Source organism: Chiloscyllium punctatum, chromosome 48 (assembly GCF_047496795.1).
Source record: "Chiloscyllium punctatum isolate Juve2018m chromosome 48, sChiPun1.3, whole genome shotgun sequence".
In the NCBI taxonomy this organism is placed as follows: domain Eukaryota; kingdom Metazoa; phylum Chordata; class Chondrichthyes; order Orectolobiformes; family Hemiscylliidae; genus Chiloscyllium; species Chiloscyllium punctatum.
In genome coordinates, this window is record NC_092786.1 from 40,383,241 (window position 1) to 40,405,069 (window position 21,829).

Here is a 21,829-nt window from a genome sequence, read left to right on the forward strand (position 1 = left end):
TCACATCTCTCAAACTCACTGTCCCTCAACTCTCAAATTGCTAACTTGATATTAAGTATTGGATGTGCAGATATTTCCTTCAAAACAAATACTGGGAAAACTGAAGCCACAGTCTATTTTCAAATCCCTTCATACCGTGCCAGTGCCACAAACCAAACTCTGCTATCTTCAGCATCTTTGATCTTCATTGTTCAAGGATTGATGGCCATGCTTTCAAATATTAAGGCCAAAACTCAAAGTTCCTGCCTCCTCTCTACCTTGCTTTTGTTCTTCATTGCACATCTTAACATGTACCTCTTTGTCCAAGGTTTGGTCATTCGATCCAGTATCTCCTCCTTTGGTATTGTTGCGAAGCTGGGTAGAGTAATTGATGATTGGGAGGCCGTAAGTTAGAATTTGGTGGTGTACAAAACTGTAAAATGGGGAAATAGTTGCCTGGTCCCTTTAAAAGATTTTTGTTGTGTGCTTCGAGCTAAAATGGATGTCTGACAATAGCTCAAGTTTGCTAGTACACAGAGTACCCAAATTGAAACACCTTTATCACTAGGCCAAGCAGCAGTTTTTAAATCAAGACAACGGTTTTAAATTTAGCCAATTAATTTAACACAGGCCCTTAGCTACCAAAAACCTGTTAAGTTTAAATCTGATAGGATTGGTCCTATGTTGCCAAAGCTATTATAAGAAATTGATATGTCATCATGGGTAGAAAAGGAGGGCACAGTTGGACAGTTCACCAGAGGTAACTGTGATCTGCCAAGAGATAACAGCTCATTATCTACATTGCAACAATACTGCAGTACACCATCCAAACTCCTGACAGAACAATCTACAAAGAAAACATTCCTGACAGAAGGATCAGCAGAGAAGACAAAAGTCCAGAAGACATAACCTGGCTGCAGTTTCGATGACTAAATTTTCTTTTGCACGAGTGGGGCTTGTATTTATTGGAACAGCACACCATTAAAATCTTGCATTATTCAGGAATAGATAGTAGTTAGAGGAGAATTGTTCAGTCTGTTAATAATTTAGTTAATTTGTTCACTGTTGATTGTTACTTGTGGATTGCAAAGCGAGTGTCAGGGATTTCTTTCATTAGCCACTAGAAGTTGTTATAGAATCACAGAGATGTACGGCACAGAAACAGACCCTTCAGTCCAATTCGTCCATGCCGACCAGATATCCCAACCCAATCTAGGCCCACCTGCCAGCACCTGGCCCATATCCCTCCAAACCCTTCCTATTCATATACCCATCCAGATGCCTTTTAAATGTTGCAACTGTACCAGCCTCCACCAGTTCCTCTGGCAGGTCATTCCATACACGTACCACCCTCAGTGAAAAGGTTGCCCCTTAGGTCTCTTCTATATCTTTCCCCTCTCACCCTAAATGTATGCCCTCTAGTTCTGGACTCCCCGACCCCAGGGAAAAGACTGTCTATTTATCCTATCCATGCCCTCATAATTTTGTAAACCTCTATAAGGTCACCCTCAGCCTCTGACGCCCCAGGAAAAACAGTCCCAGCCTATTCACTCTCCCTGTAGCTCAAATCCTCCAACCCTGGCAACATCCTTGTAAATCTTTTCTGAACCCTTTCAAGTTTCACAACATCTTTGAATTGCATGCAATATTCCAACAGTAGTCAAACCAATGTCCTGTGCAGCCGCAACATGACCTCCCAACTCCTGTACTCCATACTCTGTGACAATAAAAGGAAAACATACCAAATGCCTTCTTCACTATCCTATCTACCTGCGACTTCACTTTCAAGGAGCTAAGAACCTGCATCTCTTTGTTCAGCAACACTCCTTAGGACCTCACCATTAAGTGCACAAGTCCTGCTTAGATTTGCTTTCCCGAAATGCGGCACCTCACATTTATCTAAATTAAACTCCACCTATCATTTCTCAGCTCATTGGCCCATCTGATCAAGATCCCATTGTAATCAGAGGGAACCTTCACCGTCTACTACACCTCCAATTTTGGTGTCATCAGCAAACTAACTTTACCTCTTATGGTCACATCCAAATCATTTATATAAAAGAAGAAAAGTAGTGGACCCAGCACCAATCCTTGTGGCACTCCACTTGTCATAGGCCTCCAGTCTGAAAAACAACCCTCCACCACCACCACCACCACCACCACCACCTCCTGTCTTCTATCTTTGAGCCAGTTCTGTATCCAAATGGCTAGTTCTCCCTGTATTCGGAGAGATCTAACCTTGCTCACCAGTCCACCATGGGGAACCTTAATGAACACCTTACTGAAGTCCATCTAAAACACATCATCTGCTCTGTCCTCATCAATCCTCTTTGTTGCTTCTTCAAAAAACTCAATCAAATTTGTGAGACATGATTTCCCACGTATAAAAACATGCTGACTATCCCTGATCAGTCCTTGCCTTTCCAAATACATGTACATCCTGTCCCTCAGGATTCCCTCCATCAACCTGCCCATCACCGATGTCAGGCTCACCCGTCTATAGTTCCCCGCCTTCTCCTTGCCACCTTTCTTAAACAGTGGCACCATGTTAGCCAATCTCCAGTCTTCCGGCACCTCACCTGTGATACAAATATACAAGAGGCCCAGCAATCACTTCTCTAGCTTCCCACAAAATTTTAGGGTACACCTGATCAGGTTCTGGGGATTTATTCACCTTTATGCGTTTCAAGACATCCAGCACTTCCTTCTGTGTAACATGGACATTTTGCAAGATGTCACAATCGACTTCTCTACATTCTATACCTTACATGTCCTTTTCCACAGTAAACTCTGATGCAAAATACTCAGTTAGTATCTGCCCCATCTCCTGCAGTTCCACACAAAGGCTGCCTTGCTGATCTTTGAGGGGCTCTATTCTCTCTCTTGTCACCCTTTTGTCCTTAATGTATTTGTAAAAACCCTTTGGATTCTCCTTAACATTATTTGACAAAGCTATGTCATGTCCCCTTTTTGCCTCCTGATTTTTCTTAAGTATACTCTTGTAAAGATTTACTGAATCTATCTTGCCTATACCTGACATATGCTTCCTTCTTTTCCTTAACCAAACCCTCAATTTCTTTACTCATCCAGCATTCCGGACACCTACCTGCCTTTCCTTTCACCCAACAGGTATATACTTTCTCTGGACTCTCAATCTCATTTCTGAAGGCTTCCCATTTTCCAGCCATCCCTTTACCTGTGAACATCTGCACCCAATCACCTTTTGAAAGTTCTTGCCTAATACTGTCAAAAGTGGCCTTTCTCCAATTTAGAACTTCAATTTCTAGATCTGGTCTATCCTTTTCCATCACTATTTTAAATCTAATGGAATTATGGTTGCTGGCCCCAAAGCACTCCCCCACTGACACCTCACTCACCTCCTGCCTTATTTCCCAAGAGTAGGTCAAGTTTTGTATCTTTTCTAGTAGGTATATCCAATTACTGAATCAGAAAATTTTTTTGTATACACTCAAACCCCTCTCCATCTAAGCCCTTAACACTATGGCAGTCCCAGTCTATGTTTGGAAAGTTAAAATCCCCTACTATAACCATCCCATTATTCTTACAGATAACTGAGATCTCATTGTTTCTCAATTTCCCTCTTGAGTATTGGGGGGGGTTTAATAATACAATACAATCCCAAGAAGGTGATCATCCCTTTCTTATTGCTCAGTTACAACCAAATAACTTCCCTGGATGTATTTCCAGGAATATCCTCCCTCAGTACAGCTGTAATGCTATCCCTTATCTAAAACGCTACTCCCTCTCCTCTCTTCCCTCCCTTTCTGTCCTTCCGGTAGCATTTGTATCCTGGAACATTAAGCTGCCAGTCCTGCCCATCCCTGAGCCACGTTTCTGTAATTGCTATGATATCCCAGTCCCATGCTCCTCACCATACCCTAAGGTCATCTGCCTTCCCTGTCAGGCCTCTTGTATTGAAATAAATGCAATTTAATTTATCAGTCCTACCTTGGTCTCGGCTTTGTTCCTGCCTGCCCTGACTGTTTGACTCACCTTTGTTCTCAACTGTACCAGTCTCAGATTGAAATCTTTCCTCACTATCTCCCTGGGTGCCCCCCCCCACCTTACTAGTTTAAATCCTCCCAAGCAGCTCTAGCAAATTTCCCTGCCAGTATATTAGCCCCCTTCCAATTCAGGTGCAATCCATCCTTCTTGTATAGGTCACTTCTACCCCAAAACAGCTTCCAATGATCCAAAAGTGTGAATTCTTCTCCTATACACCAGTTCATCAGCCATGCAGTCATCTGCTCCATCCTCCTACTCCTGCTATCACGAGCTCGTAGCACCAGGAGTAATCCAGACATTACTACTCTTGAGGACCTACTTTTTAAATTCCTGCCTAACTCTCTGTAATCTCCCTTCAGAATCTCAACCTTTTCCCTTCCCATGGCGTTGGCTCCCATGTGTACAATGATCTCTCTTTGCTGGTCCCTCTCCCCCTTGAGAATATCTGCACCCTCTCTGAGACATCCTTGATCCTGGCACCTGGGAAGTAACACACTGAATTTTCGGTGCCGGCCAAAGAAATGTCTGTCTGTACCTTGGACTAACACAATCGTTCGCTTGGAACCCGACATACCTCATTATATTAGAGCTAGTCTCAATACCAGAAACTTGGCTGTTCATGCTACGTACCCCTGAGTGTCCATCACATTTTCCAAAACAGCATACTTATTTGAAATGGGGATAGCCACACGAGATACCTGCACTCCCTGCCTACCTCTCTTACCTTTCCTGGAGTTAACCCATCTATGTGACTGTATCTGAGACTTCCCCTCCCTTCCTATAACTGCCATTCATCACATCCTCTTGCCCTTGTAAATTCCTCATTGCCTCTAACAGTCTCTCCAACCGATCTGAAAGGATTCCCAACCAATGGCATTTATTGCAGATATAGTCCTCAGTAACCCATAAACTCCGACACCCAACAAAGAGAGCATATCACTCTACTAAGGGCCATTTTTGCTTCTTTCAATCTACAGACCCAAACAATAGCAGTCTTATTCTTCTACAAAACACTGCTCCAGGTTAAATCAATACTTATGGCTTATATTTTAAGTTTAATCAAGAGACATAGCTCAATAAAACATATCAAGAAAGAACCCACTACACTCACGACTGCAGACTTATTTTAAGGCCGCACTTAAAATCCACTTATCTGCTTCTGTGTTGTGACCTTTCCCAAACAGGTTCCTCCAAGATCAGTTGACAGATTACACCCTCTCACACTCCTTTTAACAGATTATATGGTGAGGCACTCTCTTTTGTGCGATTTGGTTTTAGTTCTCCAGTTGGGGGGGGGGGGGGGGGGAAGGAGAGAAGAGGGGGTGTATCTCTGCTTTCTAACAGTATCAATATTGTTTCATAATGCAGTGAAGCACCTTGATATATAATTATATTATATGATACTTCAGAAAACAAATCTTAAATTGATTTCTCCAAAAACAATGATATCTTCAAACTAATTTATGCTAAGTTCCTGTAAGCTTTTATTTGCACCTCCTTTTGGAAGGTTTGTTAAAGAACATTATAAATTAAACAGTCTCTTCTGTCAACACAATTAATTCTGCTCAGCAGTTTTAGAGAGTACAGAAATGAGGCAACATGTAAAACATGTACCATCTCAGATGCCAGGAAAAGTCACAGCACAAAATCTCAGCAAAACCTGGCCCTCACTTCCATACTCATATACTGATCAAGAAAAAGCTTTCAGATAAAGTATGAAAGGGACATTTTGGCCAGTTGTTCTTAGAGTGAAGTTATCAGAGAAACTGAAATCGTTTCCTCAGACCAGACCTGACATGAAATTTAACAGCAATAATAATAAAGAATGGGAACTCTGCTCATTAAAGTTTGGGGACACAGAATACCAAATGACATCATATAATTCAGTACAGTTCATAGTTTGAAATTGGGAGTCCCTCTGACCATCACAATTTGATCAGAGAAATACTGAGCCAGTAAAGATTTTATTTGAGCTTTGCTTTAAAGATTCTTGGTTATCTTGTGAAACCTAACAAATACAGACCTTGTATCCTCCAATTAATTTCAATTAAAACCACTAAAAAAACAGATACTCTTGTTGGAGATACAACACAACTTTTGAATGCTCTAGTGATCTTCAAGCAGCTCGCAACAGCAAGGGAAATAAAAGCTGCACGGTTGTACTTCTACAAGGTCCTTGCAAACGGCATTCCATGGAAATTGGCTATCAGCTGTCTGATTTCTTTTCAGTCAACAATCAATTTCAGGGATACCTACCTCATCACAAAGGATCTTGGTACAATCCCAACATCGCAATTCCACAAACGGCTGAAATTTCTCACCCTGGCAAGGTTTGTATTTATTGCCACCTCTAGATGAGTGCAATGGTAAGCCACTCTCATTAGCGGATGTCCATATGGCCTACGTCAACATTTAAAATACAGGAGGGACAATGCATAAATCCAACCTCAAAATCCACAAGGAAAATGAACTCTCAGGGCAACTGTTTCTGTCGACAGAGTGAAATGAAAGGCTAGGATGGTGTTGCTCCAAACACAATCTTGTTTCTTTCCTGTGCTTAATATTAATAGTTTTGCCGATCAGCAATAAACACTGGAGAGAAACAACTTGTGATCAAAGGGGCCACAAGCAGAGCAAAACTGTGCTGGTAGTCAGGGAAGTTTGCCACCTGAGAGCTGGGAGCCTTCTTTTAGCCAAGGCACACATGGGGTTAGGGGCTCTGTGACAGGAAAAAAAGATTCACCCTGGTACATGAAGACTCAGTACTGTTAGGCAAGAATTTCCAGAATGCTATCCTCTAGAAAATTGAACTATTTCAATGTCAGGAAGGTCTATGACTTACTGTCCCTATTATCCACGATCCTTACTCTCAAGGTTTACGTTTTGGATGGTGCTGACAAAAGAACTTGGACAGATTGCTTCAGTACATCCTTTAGATGGTAGACACTGGTGCCACTATGCACTGGTGGAGAAGCAAGTTAATACTTAGGATGGTGGATGGATTGATGGACCAAACAGACATTCTTGGTCCTCGATATTACTTAACTGGACAGAATTTCAATTTAGATTTAGCCCTGCATTTTCTAGAGAAAGCTCAAACCCCACCCACCAATTCACCATAGTATCACATAACTCAAGAGGATTGGATTGAGATTGCTCAGATTAGCTGGTATAATTAATTACCCTCTTTCATGAGTTGGAAGTTCCACATACCTTCTTAATTCTATTGCACGTCGTATGCGTTCCAATCGGATCAAACGCTCACGAATTTTTTGCCGTTTTATTTTTTCAAATGGCAAAATATCTTTTCTGTCTCTGGAGCTTGGTTTGCCTGGAATGTGCTTCTCTTTGCTTCTTGAAGCTGAAGTCTATATTTTGTTTAAAGAATAAAATCTAAATCAGTCTCAGTTTAAAATATTTTGTCACATTTTTATTTGTTAGGTCTTCCCATTTCCACTGACACCAAGTCTATATAGATACATGCATCACTTTGATAATGTTGCTGTTTTGGTAGCATATCCCAGGTAAATAAGTATATCTCACTTCCATATCATGACACATCTGACAAGTTAGTCAAGGAACAAAAAATTGCTAAGCAGCGGATTGAAAAGTCTTCCAGCCTGATCAAGACTAAATGCGGAATTGGACAGTTCTTGAAAAACAAAATCACATCTTCACGCTTATAGAAAGGAAAAAAAAATCAGAAGAACCTTGCTCAGAAAGCCAAGTAAAAGTGGATCAGTAGCTAAACATCATATCTGCTAAGAGCTGCATGGGAGAAATATCTTGATATTATAATTTTCCTCCAGCTGCTTTTCCTCATATCTTTGATCGGAGTGCAGTCCAAGTGCCTGCTAAGACAGTGATGAGCATGAAGCTCCTTTGCCAAAGAAAGGCAGCCTCATTTCCATTCAACTTTTCCTCCTTCATTTGAGATAGTCTGGCAAAGATTCAGAATTAAACATAACCAAAATTACAAGTTTTCAACTCTGCCATCATGACCAACTTCAATAGAAAAACCACAACTGTAACGAAACTGACTTCTGAAATTGATTTAGGTCCACACAAAAACTGAAGCCAGACCAATACCTATACTTTCATTCCAAGAACTCAATCTGATAGTTTGACATGATCAGAAGCAATTTTTGAAGTCATAAATTCACAATCAAAATTCTCATTTGATTGTACTTTTATGTTTCAGCATTTCTGTAGTTAACTTCGAACCAGAATTCATAACTCATTTACATCTTAGGTGTTCGGATTTTTTCCATTAATCTTGAATTACAGCATTCCTTTCAAGTTAACATGTTAACACCTGACAATGAAAGACTGGCTACCATTTATAATTAAAGTTTGTGTGCATCACTTAAAAACACAGGAATATATGCAAGAATATATGTAGACAACAAACCCAGCTGAAGAGCAGACAGCAAATAACAAATGTAGCAAACATGACAAGCATTATATACTGGTAATCCTTCTCCCCATAATTGTTCACCTGTTCACTCTTGCCTTTCTTTGCAGTTTTCACACTAACAACAGGTTCACCTTTAGTCTTGTCAATAACCACCATCCGATGAGAACTCTTCACACCTATCAAGTCAATGATAGAAGGTCAATGAAGTGAGGAATTTAATTATGTTCCCAAAAGTAACTCCTTTTTAAAGTACCTTACAAATTAACAAGTTCATATTAAGATTTGCGCACAACTGGATTTGTACCAAAGTTTAACAACTCCATCTGAAATCCTTTTAAAAAAAAAGACACGTCACAGAGAAATACATACTTCTTCGCCTCTTTTCCTCTACTTTTTTGGAATGGTCATGACTACTGCTTGTTGCACTTTCCTTGTCGTCCTTTTTATTTTCTGGTTTCTTTGAAGAGCTTGACCCATCTTTGTTTTCTTTTCTCTCTCCAAGTTTTTCTGTTTTCTTATCCTCTTTTTTAGAAGATACTTGTGCCCTTTATATTCACAATGAGAAAAATGAAATACATGACATTAACGAACGGCTTAATATTAGTGTTCCCAGCAGTGGGGTGTCCCCTTGCAGTGGTAGTATCCTTACAGAGGTTTATAAAATCACGAGGAGCATAGATAGGATGAATAGTGAAGGTCTTTTCCCGAGGTTAGGGGAGTCCAAAACTAGAGGGCACAGGTTTAAGGTGAGTGGGGGAAGATTTAAAAGGAACCTAAAGGGCAATATTTTCATGGTATGGAATGAGCTGCCAAAGGAAGTGGAGGAGGCTGGTACAATCATAACATTTAAAAAGGGCATCTGGATGGGTACCTGGGTTTAGAGGGATATGGGCCAAATGCTGATAAGTGGAACTAGATTAATTTAGGTCAGCATGGACATGTTGGACTGATTCCATTCTACATTTCTTTGACTGCATCCCTACTTCCAGACCAGGAGACCCTGGTTGAAGTTCCACCTGCTCCAGAAGTGACTAATAACACCTCTGAACAAGTTCACTGGAAATTATACTTCGATCTTTCCTCAAGTTGTGTCAATGTATTGTCTCTGAATACAATTATGCCTGTGAAGTTCCCAAGACACTGCATATGGCAACTTAAAACAGTGTCAAAACAATCGGAGTTCATTATTTTACCAAATCATCTGACAGGTGAAATGCTTCAATTGGTTTTGCAAGCAAAGGCAGTGGTTCGCACTGTCTGTTATAAGGCACCAATGGAGTTAGGGGACACTGCAGAGGAGAATACCCAGCAAGTACTGTCTATTGGCTGTAATTTGATGATTGCCAACAAAATTTGACCAGAATAGTCAATTAGAAAGATATAGCTTGATTCAGACACTGACTACGGCTTGTCAGCTGGAAGACAAAACTTTTAAAACATCTTTTTAAGGCATTTGAAAACTTTGATCAGTACAATTCCAAACTAAACTCAAACTGCCATGCGATTATTGATTATCGGATTCCAGTACAATTATAGACTGTTTCTAAATAATTTCTTCGAACAGCACATTCTGGAACTAATTGGAGAGTTAAGATATATTGGACCTATTATTGTGCAACAATGATTGGGAGGTGTTGGTGATGGGCTGGGGTGGACAAAGTTAAATATCACAGCACCAGGTTATAGTCCAACAGGTCTGCTGAAGAAGCAGCACTTCGAAAGCTAGTACTTCCAAATAAACCTGTTGGACTATAACCTGGTGTTGTGTGATTTTTAACATTTAGCAACAAAACAGTTTTTTTTTTAAATCTCAGTGAAGGTGCCCCTAGGTAGCAACCATATGCTGATTGAAGTTTATATTGCTTGATGGAGATAGGACTAGGCCATCTATGAAGAAGGCAAAAACAATGACTGCAGATGCTGAAAATCAAACACTGGATTAGTGGTGCTGGAAGAGCACAGCAGTTCAGGCAGCATCCAACGAGCAGCGAAATCAACATTTCGGGCAAAAGCCCTTCATCAGGAATAAAGGCAGTGAGCCTGAAGCATGGAGAGAGGGTCACTGGACAAGAAACGCTGACTCATTCTCTCCACAAATGCTGCTTAGACTGCTGAGATTTTCCAACAGCCTCTGTTTCTAGGTCAGAGACTTATTTAAAATTACAAAGGACATAAAAGCAAAGCTAAAGTGAATTGGCAAACTAGGTGAAATGACAGATTAATAAAGACCAAGTTGCAGACATTTGAAGGACATTTCAGTATACAAAGAATAGAAGCATTCCAAAGAGATTACGAAAAGAAACTCAAGAGAAAGATCTGCCATTCAATTTAATTAGAAGTGTTAAATTTGATATCAAACTTAAAAGCAGCAGCATATAATTCCACAAAGACAGATGACAGGTTAGAAGATGGGATTGAAACAATAATTATCAAAGCAAAAGGAAAGAAAATCAGACCACAAAAGAAAGCTATCCAGAAATGAGAGCATTCAGTCATCCAGCATGGACAAAGACCCTTTAGTCCAACTCGTCCATGTTGACCAAGTTTCTCAAACTAAATTAGTCCCACTTCGTACATTTGGCCCATATCTCTTTAAACCTTTGCTATTCATGCACCTATCTAATTGAGTTTTAAAAGGTTCTAACTGTACCAGTAACTAACACTTCATCTGGTAGCTCATTCCACACACAAACCACCTGCCAGTGCCTTTTAAATTTTTCTCACTTTAAAAATATGCCCTCGTGTTTTGGACTTCCATGCCCTAGGGAAGAGACCTTTGTTATTCACCTTCTCTTTGTCCCTCATGATTTTATAAACCTCTCTAAGGTTCAACCTCCTAGGCTCCAGTGACTATGTCCCAACCTCCTATAATCTCAAAGACTCGGTAACATCTTTGTAAATCTTTTCTGCGCACTCTCCCACTTTATAATACCCTTCCAACAGCAGGGCAATCAGAACTGTAGACTGTACTCCAAATGTGGCATCACTAATATCCTGTACAAAACACACATGACATCTCAATTCCTGTACTCAATGCTCAAAGTAATGAAGTGTAAATGGGGAGGAGCCCATCACACCTATGCCTTATGCCATGCTGGTGGATAGGGGACAAGTTACTTGTCACAGAATTCACACTATTTAGGTGACTGGTTCAGTCTGGTTTCTGGTCAATGGTCAACGGTCAACCCCAGAATTGAGGATGCTTGCAATGACAATGTCGCTGAATTTTAAGGGGCAATGGTTGGAATCTATTTTGAGAAAGTGCTGTTGTTGACACTCTCCATATTTTGCTGATAAATGTAGTTGGGGAAGGCAGTGACTGGTCAGGTTGGATTTGTCCTGCCTTTTGTGCACAGGACTGAATCTTGGCAATTTTTTCAATGTCAGCGTTGTAGCAATGCTGAAACAGTTTGACTAAGGGCACAACCATTTTCCATTTTAAAGCATTGCCATAAGCTAAATATAGTTAGGTTTACTATTTGGAAACTATCTGGCAAGGGTTAGCAATGTGTGTTGGCCCTATAGAAAGTCAAACTGAAAATTACTAAGGAAAATAAAAGAATAGCAGATGAGACGAATAGTTAGCTTATGCCATTCTTCACTATAGATGATACAAATAACATCCTACAAGCAATTAAAAATCCAAAAATAGAAGGCAGAGAAGAACTCAAGAAAATCAACTGGTTGAGAAGTGGCACAAAGTAAGCTCTCTTGGTGAATTGCTCTTGTAGATCTAGCATAGAAACAATTACCTTAACTGTAATATATAGGCAATTCACAAAATAAAAGAACTGCTTCCATAATTCATAGCAAAACCAAAGACAAAAGTACCACAGTCTTCTGCCTGAACTAAATAAACTGTAAACTTTGAAAACAATCAAGTAGGATTAATCAGTAATGTTTTTGAATGTCACATGCAAGTTTTACTGATCCTCATTGCCTCAAGTATCAAGCTAACTTATCTCAGCTGACAAAGCAAAAGCTATGTCAGTAGGCAATAAATGCTGGTTTAGCCAGCAATGCCCACATTCCATAAAAAGAAAATGGCCTTAGAACCAGTCAAAAAAGGAGAGAAAAGCAATCTGGAATAGTACTCATGACCGCTAATCATAAACTTTTAACGAAGCATGCATGCTTTAGCAAGATCAGACTCAACTTTGATACCCCTTTTTTGTGGCAGTACCCACTGAAGGGTGTTCCATTGAAGTTTCAATGCTAAGAGCAGAAACGGGAAAGAAACACAGGGAAGTAGAAGGAAAAACACTGGAAATATACTTACTTGCTGGCTGTTTTTCCACCCGTCGAACTCTTTTTATCACTACTACTTCTGCTTGAACCAATTTTCCCGGTTCCGTCTTTTGTTATGGATTCTTTTTTAAAAGGATCATTTTTAACCTAGACAGATAAAGAATTGGATATTTTCAAAAATTAAGGCAGAAAAACAATTTTTAGAAATAATGGATTTTGCCTATTTCCCCATTTTAAAATCAAGACCCAATCCTCAAATATGACATTTTCCTTCTCAGGAAATTAAATATCACAGAATCACATGATTAATACACTTTTGGATTAATATACTGGTATTCTCAGTTTGAGCTTCAGCATCTCTCAAATTGGTTTAAAGCTATCTATGACACATGATAAAAATGTTTTTGCATGAATTTCCTATACATTTTCTTACAAGTTTCTACCACCTTATCGAAGCAGAAACTGGCCATCTAATTTGGCAATGTTACACAAAAACACACATATCATGCCATAGTTGTGCACAGCGATCGCCTCAGAGTACAAGTACAGCATAAGTTTACATATATAGTTTCCATTCAAACAGGAATTATAAAGAAAAGGATCAGTTGTACAATTTCAACTCAGTACTCAAGTTTATCCCGATTCCCAAACCCTGAACCTGTTCCACCGGAGTGTTAAACATGGACCTTACTGGAGACTACAATCCATGGTGCAGGAATTGTGCAAAGCACATTTCAATATAGAGTGTTTTGAGATTAGATTAGATTACCTACAGTGTAGAAACAGGCCCTTCGGCCCAACAAGTCCACACTGACCCGCCGAACAGTAACCCACCCACCCCTAATGCACCTAACACTAAGGGCAATTTATCATGGCCAATTCATCTGACCTGCACATCTTTGAATTATGGGAGGAAACCCACGCAGACACAGGGAAAATGTGCAAACTCCACACAGACAGACAATCGCCTGAGGCAGGAATTGTACCCAGGTCCCTGGTGCTGTGAGGCAGCAGTGATAACCACTGAGCCACCATGCTGCCCCATTATTTTCAATTTACTTAAGTCAGAAAAATGTCAATGTCTTGACGAAGCATGCATTGCAATAATAATTAATGTATCTTGTTATGCAGAACAATCAGTGCCCGACAACCCTACTAGGTAGACATGTGATCAGATCTGAAGCATGTTCGTAAAATCTTCAAGAATTAACTATAACAGAAATTGCAGGAAAAACTCTGCAGAACTGGCAGTATTGAGAAAGCAGAGATAATGTTTTGAGTCCAGTGAACAGAGTTCAGAGTTCTGAGTTTCTCTGGCAATTTTTACTTAAGTTTCATATCTCCAGCATTCACACTTCTGTGTTTTATTTTCATTATATTATTCAAGCATTATGCAAAAATGCTCTTGTTCATTGCTCAAACAGGCCCATCATCCTTATGGAGTAGGTGCACCAATTTGTTACATGCTGGGAAAACTTCCTAAAGGGTGCAAATGTTAACATTAACAGGTCACTTCCCCAATTCCAGTCTTCCTCAAGTGACTTTTGACAATGGCTAAGCAAATCAATCCAATGTGGGTTATACCATAGAAGAGCTTCATTTGGTTTTCACCGAATGTGCTGTGTCCTGATCATATGACTTTCCTCAGTGACATCAAGTCCAATTTATTGTATGTGACTGCTTTCACGTGCATTAGGCTCAGCACCAGGAGGTACAGAACCGAAAAACTTTAAATTTCCAAACTTCTGTCATCAAGAACACCCTGCTACAATAATAAACTGTTCTGATTTTTTAATTAGCTAAAGGGAGCAGAGGTAGGACTATTTAACAATAGTCAACTGAATATCAATATTCTTCACACACGAAGTCTCTGAAGCATAGCTCATTTAGTACATGTCAGTAGTTCTGATAATCAAATGGATAAATATTTCCAACTTCAGCCATATGTGCGCATCAACAGGCTTACCAGCATCACTTTAATCAGGAGAGAGATGAACTTGTTTGGAGATCAACATACACTTAAGTAAACAGAATAGCCTGTGTTTTCTTATGATCATAATATATTGTGTAACAATAGTTGATCCTTGATGGTGTACAGATGCAGTTTAAAAAGATTAAACACCTTCAAAGAGTCTGTACTGAGCTGTGTCAGACTGCTTATAACTGATTAAAATATAATTCCTAATCAAGTAGAGACAAATTTACCATTTAAATGACTTTTTTTTGGACTTATCACAAAACGTCACTGACATCTATATTCCTCTATCGAGAACTGTACTAATGTTTAATACTACTTAACCATATTTTTGGTATTTCCTTTCTACTGGTATTTTATCTCGACACCACTCCATTGATTCCAATTTGATTGCATACTCAAGTCAAATCTTTTCGAATATTTATTTTGCTTTTTGGAGCAATACAATGAGAAAGGGGGTGGGCAAGTATTCGGAAGACAGTGATTAACTATATATTATCACAGTGTTCTGGCAGCCACACTGGCAAACTTTTCACTTCAAGTCTATCCGTTTTAACTTCCAAGTTTATTGACATTTCAGAAGGGGATGCCCAAGCCATCTCTTATTATACTTATGAAAATGTTTTATCATCATCTGCACATTTAAATCAACAGGCAACATTGACATTAAAAATAATTACCCTTTCAACAAATATCTGCTGTCCATGTAGCTCAGTGCGATGAAGGTGGGAAATACACCTCGACATTTCTGCACTGGATGACATTGTCACAAATCCATAACATCGAGCACCGGGACTTCGTGCATTGGTTACTACTTTTGCACTCAGAACCTAAGCCAAATGCATACAATTTACATTATGAATCTTAATTAAGGCAACTTAAAATCATTCTTAATGTGTAGTAATTCACAATTCTTGGAAAATTATACACAAGTAATACTTACCTTGCCATATTTGCTAAATAGGTTCTTTAGATCAGCTGCTTTTGTGTTCGAAGACAATCCACTAATCCATAGGTTCTTGGTCGAACTACTAGCACCACCACTGCTAGTTCCAATACTACTATTCACACCTAAGGCACAAAATGGAAAATAAAACCACTTCCATCAATCATTGTATTAACTTATTTGAATATATTTAGAGTGTCAAACCTACAAGGCATTTTTCAAAACTGTCAATTACAGATCTCATTCCCCATTACCAATCCTCAAATGATCGAACTATGCTCCCAGACCATCAAATCCTTGATTTTACATTCTCCCTTTGTTTTCAAATCCATCGTTCCCTCATGCACTCCCATTCTCTTACCTTCTGCAGCCCCCTTTCAACTTAGATCCTGTGATTCTGGCCTCAAATATCAATTTCCTTTACTCCAGCACAAGAGCCCACAGTAACTCAGGCCCTCTGTTCTGGAAAGCCCCTCTGTATGTCTTTGAGCAACTTTATATTTTTGGTAACATGCCCTAATATCAATGGTGCAGTATTAGTTGGGTTTGATAACTTTACCTTGTGATGTTGTACTTTGTTAAAAGGTACGACATAAATGCAAATTGTATACAAAGACCTGAACAATTTCAACAGTAAAACAAATTGTAAAGATACATTTACAACTATGTTTCAGTGCCAAGACTAAATCTGGCCTTACCTTTCTCATCTTTAGTAGCGGTCTTATCTTTCGAATCCTTACTTGAACTATGAACACAAAACAATGTCAGAAAAAAAGCGAACAAATATTCAGGAAAAGTAGAGCTGAGTGGTCAAAGTATTACTAGAAACAAGTCTATGAACACAAAACAATGCATTTTTTCCCTAAATTCACAAAACTGAAAGGTTACAAATCACCAAGTTAGAATAGCTCTAATGGATTTCTGGCCATAAAAAAGTACCAAAGTCAACATGCCTCACATTTGAACAGAGTTCAAAAACCACCTCTTGCATCAGCTCTCCAAAGCTGAATAAAGATCTAGATTTCTGCCAAATCTATTCAATGAGCAAATCACAACGTTCTCTACGAATCAGGAGCAGTAGTTTTGATTCCATACATTAGCATCCTCCTTATTTGACTGAATTTTTCACACAAGTATGTTGATTCAGAATACAGGGTTCTAAAAAAATCTTGCAAATATTCAATATTGTAGATAAAAAGTGAACTGAACAGATTAAAAAAAAACTAGCAAAACTGCAAGTACTATCCGTCTTGCATGCATGTTTGTTTTAGAAAAAACACCATATTAACTCTTTTAAAAAGAACAGTAACATAATCTGAGACCTAACAAGCCAGTGGAAGAACCATGATTACTCACAAATGAAGACCAATCTTACTGTTGGTATTCAGTATCATAAATTTACATAGAAAAACAAACCTCTTTGCTTGATTGGATGCCCCAGAAGATGAGGGGCCTTTCTTCGAAGAATCTTTCTCTTTATCTCCAGCTTCAGCTTTTCTGGACCCTTCTCTGGTTTCCTTCTTTGCTGACTCTGCTTTTATCCCCTCATCCTTTCTTCCTTCTTTATGGTTTTTCTCTTTCTTTCCCTCATTTTTGACTTCTCCCTTCACATCATCTTGGGACGGGGAGTCCTTTTCAGCTTTGGACTTAGTCTCACCTTCGGGAGTTTTCACAGTTTTACCTGTTTCCAAAAGATCATCTCCATCGAAGTCCAGTGTGATGGCATCTTCTGCTTGGATTGTGACTGAAATATTATCGTCATCCACTTCCTTCAAAGATGCACTGGGTTCAGTTTCAACTTGAACTGTTTGTTGAGCTTCAGTAAGGCCTTGCTCTGAAGGTAGAGATTTAGACACTTCACGAGAACCGTCATCTATATCATCTACATCTGAGGGATTTAACAGGAATAAACATGGCAAAATACAAGTTTAAATGTCAAAACTTTTACCTAAAAAGGTGACCTTATCATTGATATTAAAATGAAATACAATTTACCTAAGAAGGTTAGAAAACTATAAAAGGTGCATTTGAATCTGAATTCTTCAGTGACAAAGTTGTTATATGCAATACCTTTAGTATTAGGTCTTCTGTGGCAATACAAACATCCTCATGAAGCATTATTCTTTGGTGTACGAATCCCAATTGCAATCTGTCCACATAACGGAATCTTTTTTCCGGTCAAGATCTATATTCGTTTGCGTCCAACACTTCAACAAAGTTCAATTGTCCACCAAGGTCCTCTGTTTTGAGCATCTCTCATTTGTGGTAAAATTCAGATGAAATGGTCCATGCAAGCCATTTTCTGTTGTGTATTCATCCAGATTGTGAAAGACATTAACCATCTTCAAAAGAATTCCATACTCCATACTACATCTCAGAATTAATCCAGTCATCCATCTTCTTTGCATGCATCATGCCAACAGGTACCAAATTGCTCAGGATGAAAGTCTTCGGGGAAAAATCAACATCTTTTTTTCATGTATTGTCTCAATCTCACAGTAAGAGTCTTCAACAGTAACATTTTTTCTCTCAAGCGTATATGTACATTGTGCTGAGTTTTCCACAGTTCCAAAGCAGAGTAGAGCAATGTTCTGTCAGTTTTGCCTCTATTTATGTTGTTTGATTATACCAGCTATGTTCACTGCAAAAATCAGAATCTCCACCCTTCAGATTCTAGCCTGCCAATTCTAGTAGTGCAAGTAAAAGAAATGCATATCACAACCAGTATTAAGAGCCATGCACTTCTGCAAGTGTGAGAACAGATCAGAATGTATAGACTTGGAAGGTCAATTTGAAGAAGAAAAAAAAAGTGTGCTCCAGGGAAAAAAAAAGTTCCAATACCAGATAAAAGAAGTTGCCTTAACAAATAACCCGGTGTTTCAAGAAATTTGAATGGATAGACTTTTACTTCAATCAACCATGATCTTAGCGACGATCAAGGGACCAAATGGCCTGTTCCTAATACTCATTAACCTTATGAAGATGGAAAAATAGATTTTGCGTTTCAGTGCATGAAATTATTTAGATAAACAGGAGACACTTGTGGCTTAGGAAAAGAAAAGTCAGTTTGTGTTGTGCATATTCATACGTGCACTATAGTAACTGGCAAGTTGACTCATTGCACCTTTTTACAAGTCACATTTGAAGTTGTAAAAAAATTTTTCCTCGTATATAAACTTCCTCCAAAAAGGAGGGTTTCTTAGTTCCATTTTATGTTATATCCAGTGCCTTGTAATGGCTTTCCAACCTTCATCTATTTCCAGTAAGATAAAAATATACTGCAAGTCATAAAAGTAAACTCATGGGAAGATACAAACTTCACAAAGTGGCAACCTTTACATACCTTTATCATTCTCATCCTCTTCTGGTTCCTGAAAGATCTGCGAGACATTTTGAAAAAAATACAACTCTTGAATCCACAATTTTACATTTAGACAACTACTCCACTTTTATGCTCTATATATCTGAATTCTAGAAGTTGGATTAGATTCAAACTGAAATGTAATTGGCAACTAGAAATGAAGACTTCTGATTCTTTCTCTCTGATAGCAACGAGTCAGTAACCTAATCTGAAGGTGGTACAACAAAGTTTAATTGTTACATAAATCTGGAGCTTCAAAGTTAAAACTAGACTGCAGCACCACTCTTGTAAGAAACAATTTGTGGGCAAACATTCAATTCTCAAACCTTACTGAATGACTCGGAAGGTAAAACAAAGCTGGAAACGGAAGACTGTTTAAAGAGGCTAAAAAAAGACTTCTTTATTGAAGCAAAATTTTTGTTATGATCAATCCAGACATCAAAATCAAAATAGATACACGATTAATAAGGCATTTGGCTGCTGCTGCTTAGTTCGACTGGAAAATAACAAGTTTAAAATATGGATTTCAGTATCACAGGTTAGAAGTACCCCAGATAATTTAACACACAGTTTGTGTTAAATTATGTGAACTTTTGTCACATAAGGGGTAGCAAAACCTTGCCAATATTGCCCGAATGGTGACTTTGGAACTAATCAGGCAATGGGTTATAAACGCTCATTCTAGTATGAGCATATTTCAAGTATGTTAAGCATTGCTAATCAGGGGCAAGGAGAAAATGATGAAAACATTACAGCTGTTTCATCAATAATTTTAACTTTGCTGCCATGTAAAATATTCCTTATCAGCTAGATTTACATGATTAGGGTTTTAGATCAGTCTTCTCTAAATATAAATGATTGGGACATTTAAATGACACATTTATAATTCACACTCTATGAACATTTCAAATTGATCAGACTTGTTCACAGAAAACAATTTTTAGAACAAAGAAATTATATTTAACCATATGGATTGTTAGGCTTAACGAAGAATTGAAGTTACAGAACAAACTACATATGTGAGACTGAAACGAACATTAATTGCTTGTAGTAAATACTTTTGTACATTTCCATCTTGAAAAAACAGCACACAAATGGCGCAATTTTATCAACAGGTAATTCTATTGAAGCATTGTTCGCATTTAACTCATTCACAGTTGTTCAACAAGACCATCCAGTATACAAGGAGGGATGTAACAGGTTTGTTGATCACTGCCAGGAAAACAGAAGCGGAAGAAAAGGCAACGCTTCCTATTCTTGCTCACATCCAATAAACCTGGATGGGATTAAGCCTGTCTGACTCCTTGGACAGAACCTACATGCAGAAACCAGTCAACTGTTATGACACAAAGATAGACAGCCAAATCAAATCAAACTCTCCACCCCTATATTCGCCACAGTAAAATTAAAGCTTTCAGTAAACCTCAAATTTGACCCTGATAGTTTCTATCCAGATCTTCTGAATGACCAGTACTAAAAACTTTGAATAAAGCTACCAAGTTAATCACTTAAACAAAAGAATAATTAAGTGTTGGAAGGTTTGAGCTATAGGGAAAGGCTGAATAGAGTGGGGCTATTTTTCCTGAAGTGTCAGAGGGCTGAGAGGTGATGTTATACAGGTTTATTAAATCATGAAGGGCAAGGATAGGGTGAATAAACAAGGTCTTTTCCCCAGAGGTGGGGGAATCCAAAAACTAGAGGGCATAGGTTTAAGGGAAATATTTAAAAGGGACATGAGGGGCAACTTCTTCACGCAAATAGTGCTGCATTTATGGAATGAGCTGCCAGAGGAAGTGGTGGAGGTAAGATACAATGACAACATTTAAAAGCATCTGGATGGGTATATGAATAGAAAGGGTTTAGATGGATATGGGCTAAATGCTGGAAAATGGCACTAACTTAATTTAGAATATCTTGTCGGCCTGGAGGAGTTGGACCAAAGGGTCTGTTTCTGTGCTGTACATTTCTTTGTAGTAGGTTTAGCAGAATAAAGTTAAACCACAAGGTAATCTAATTAATGCCTACAATTCTAGCTCCTCATTCACATATGGACAGACAGTTAAGGGATATATCATTACAGAAAAATAAATGAGATGTAACTAGTCAGCTCATTTAAGAGATGCCAGGATCTATAATCACACAGGCACACAGGATTGTATCTTGCTTGACTTCTAAAGACACTAATACATTCAAACAGCTTCCCAAAGGCTCCAAGGAACATTCACTTAATAAGTTGATAATATGACGGCAACCAGGGAGCAATCAACCATCTGTCCTGTAGCTTTTGTAGTCACAGTCTTTCTGACTTAAACACAGTTCAAAACCAGTTCAAACTTTGGTTTCTCTTTGAACAGGAGTAGACTGGTCATTCAAGCCTGCTCCACCATTCAATAGGATCACGGCTGATCTGACATTCCACTCTCCTGCTCTTTCCCGACAACCTCTGATTCTCTGACTGATCAAGAATCTCTCTCAGCCTCAAAAATACACAAGGACTCAGCCTCCACAGCTCACTGTAGCAAGGAGCTCCAAAGACACTACTTTGAGAGAAGAATTTCCTTCTCATTTCAATCGTAAATTGGCACCCCCTAATTCTGAGACTATGCCCTTTGATCGGAGACTCTCCCATGACGGGAAACATCCTCACAACATTTACCCTGTCAAGCCCCTAAAGAATCCTGTATGTTTCAAACAGATCACCTCTCAATGAATCACTACTCATTGGAATTGAGAACAATGTGTTTATTTAAACTTTGCTCTTAGGACAATCCCTTTTATATCATTAGTCATCCTTGTTAACCTTCTTTGTATTGTCTCGAGCAATACAACATCTTTTCTTGAAGAAACGGGACCAAATTGCTCAGTCAACCAGATGTG

General features: G+C 38.8%; 1 protein-coding gene across 4 annotated transcripts in view; it reads right to left on the reverse strand.

Moving 5' to 3' along the window:
- sltm (SAFB-like, transcription modulator) overlaps positions 1–21,829 on the reverse strand; it is a 59,602-nt gene that overhangs the window by 21,378 nt on the left and 16,395 nt on the right. For 3 of the 4 annotated variants that reach the window (XM_072565025.1, XM_072565021.1, XM_072565023.1), the window contains exons 6-14: positions 18,935–18,971; positions 17,008–17,479; positions 16,290–16,336; positions 15,589–15,716; positions 15,326–15,475; positions 12,702–12,817; positions 8,792–8,967; positions 8,504–8,598; positions 7,219–7,373 (exon numbers count right to left, since the gene is read on the reverse strand). In XM_072565025.1, the coding sequence (XP_072421126.1) occupies positions 7,219–7,373; positions 8,504–8,598; positions 8,792–8,967; positions 12,702–12,817; positions 15,326–15,475; positions 15,589–15,716; positions 16,290–16,336; positions 17,008–17,479; positions 18,935–18,971 (1,376 nt within the window). The remainder of the gene's footprint in view (positions 1–7,218; positions 7,374–8,503; positions 8,599–8,791; positions 8,968–12,701; positions 12,818–15,325; positions 15,476–15,588; positions 15,717–16,289; positions 16,337–17,007; positions 17,480–18,934; positions 18,972–21,829) is intronic. The other variant, XM_072565022.1, reaches the window with a different exon arrangement.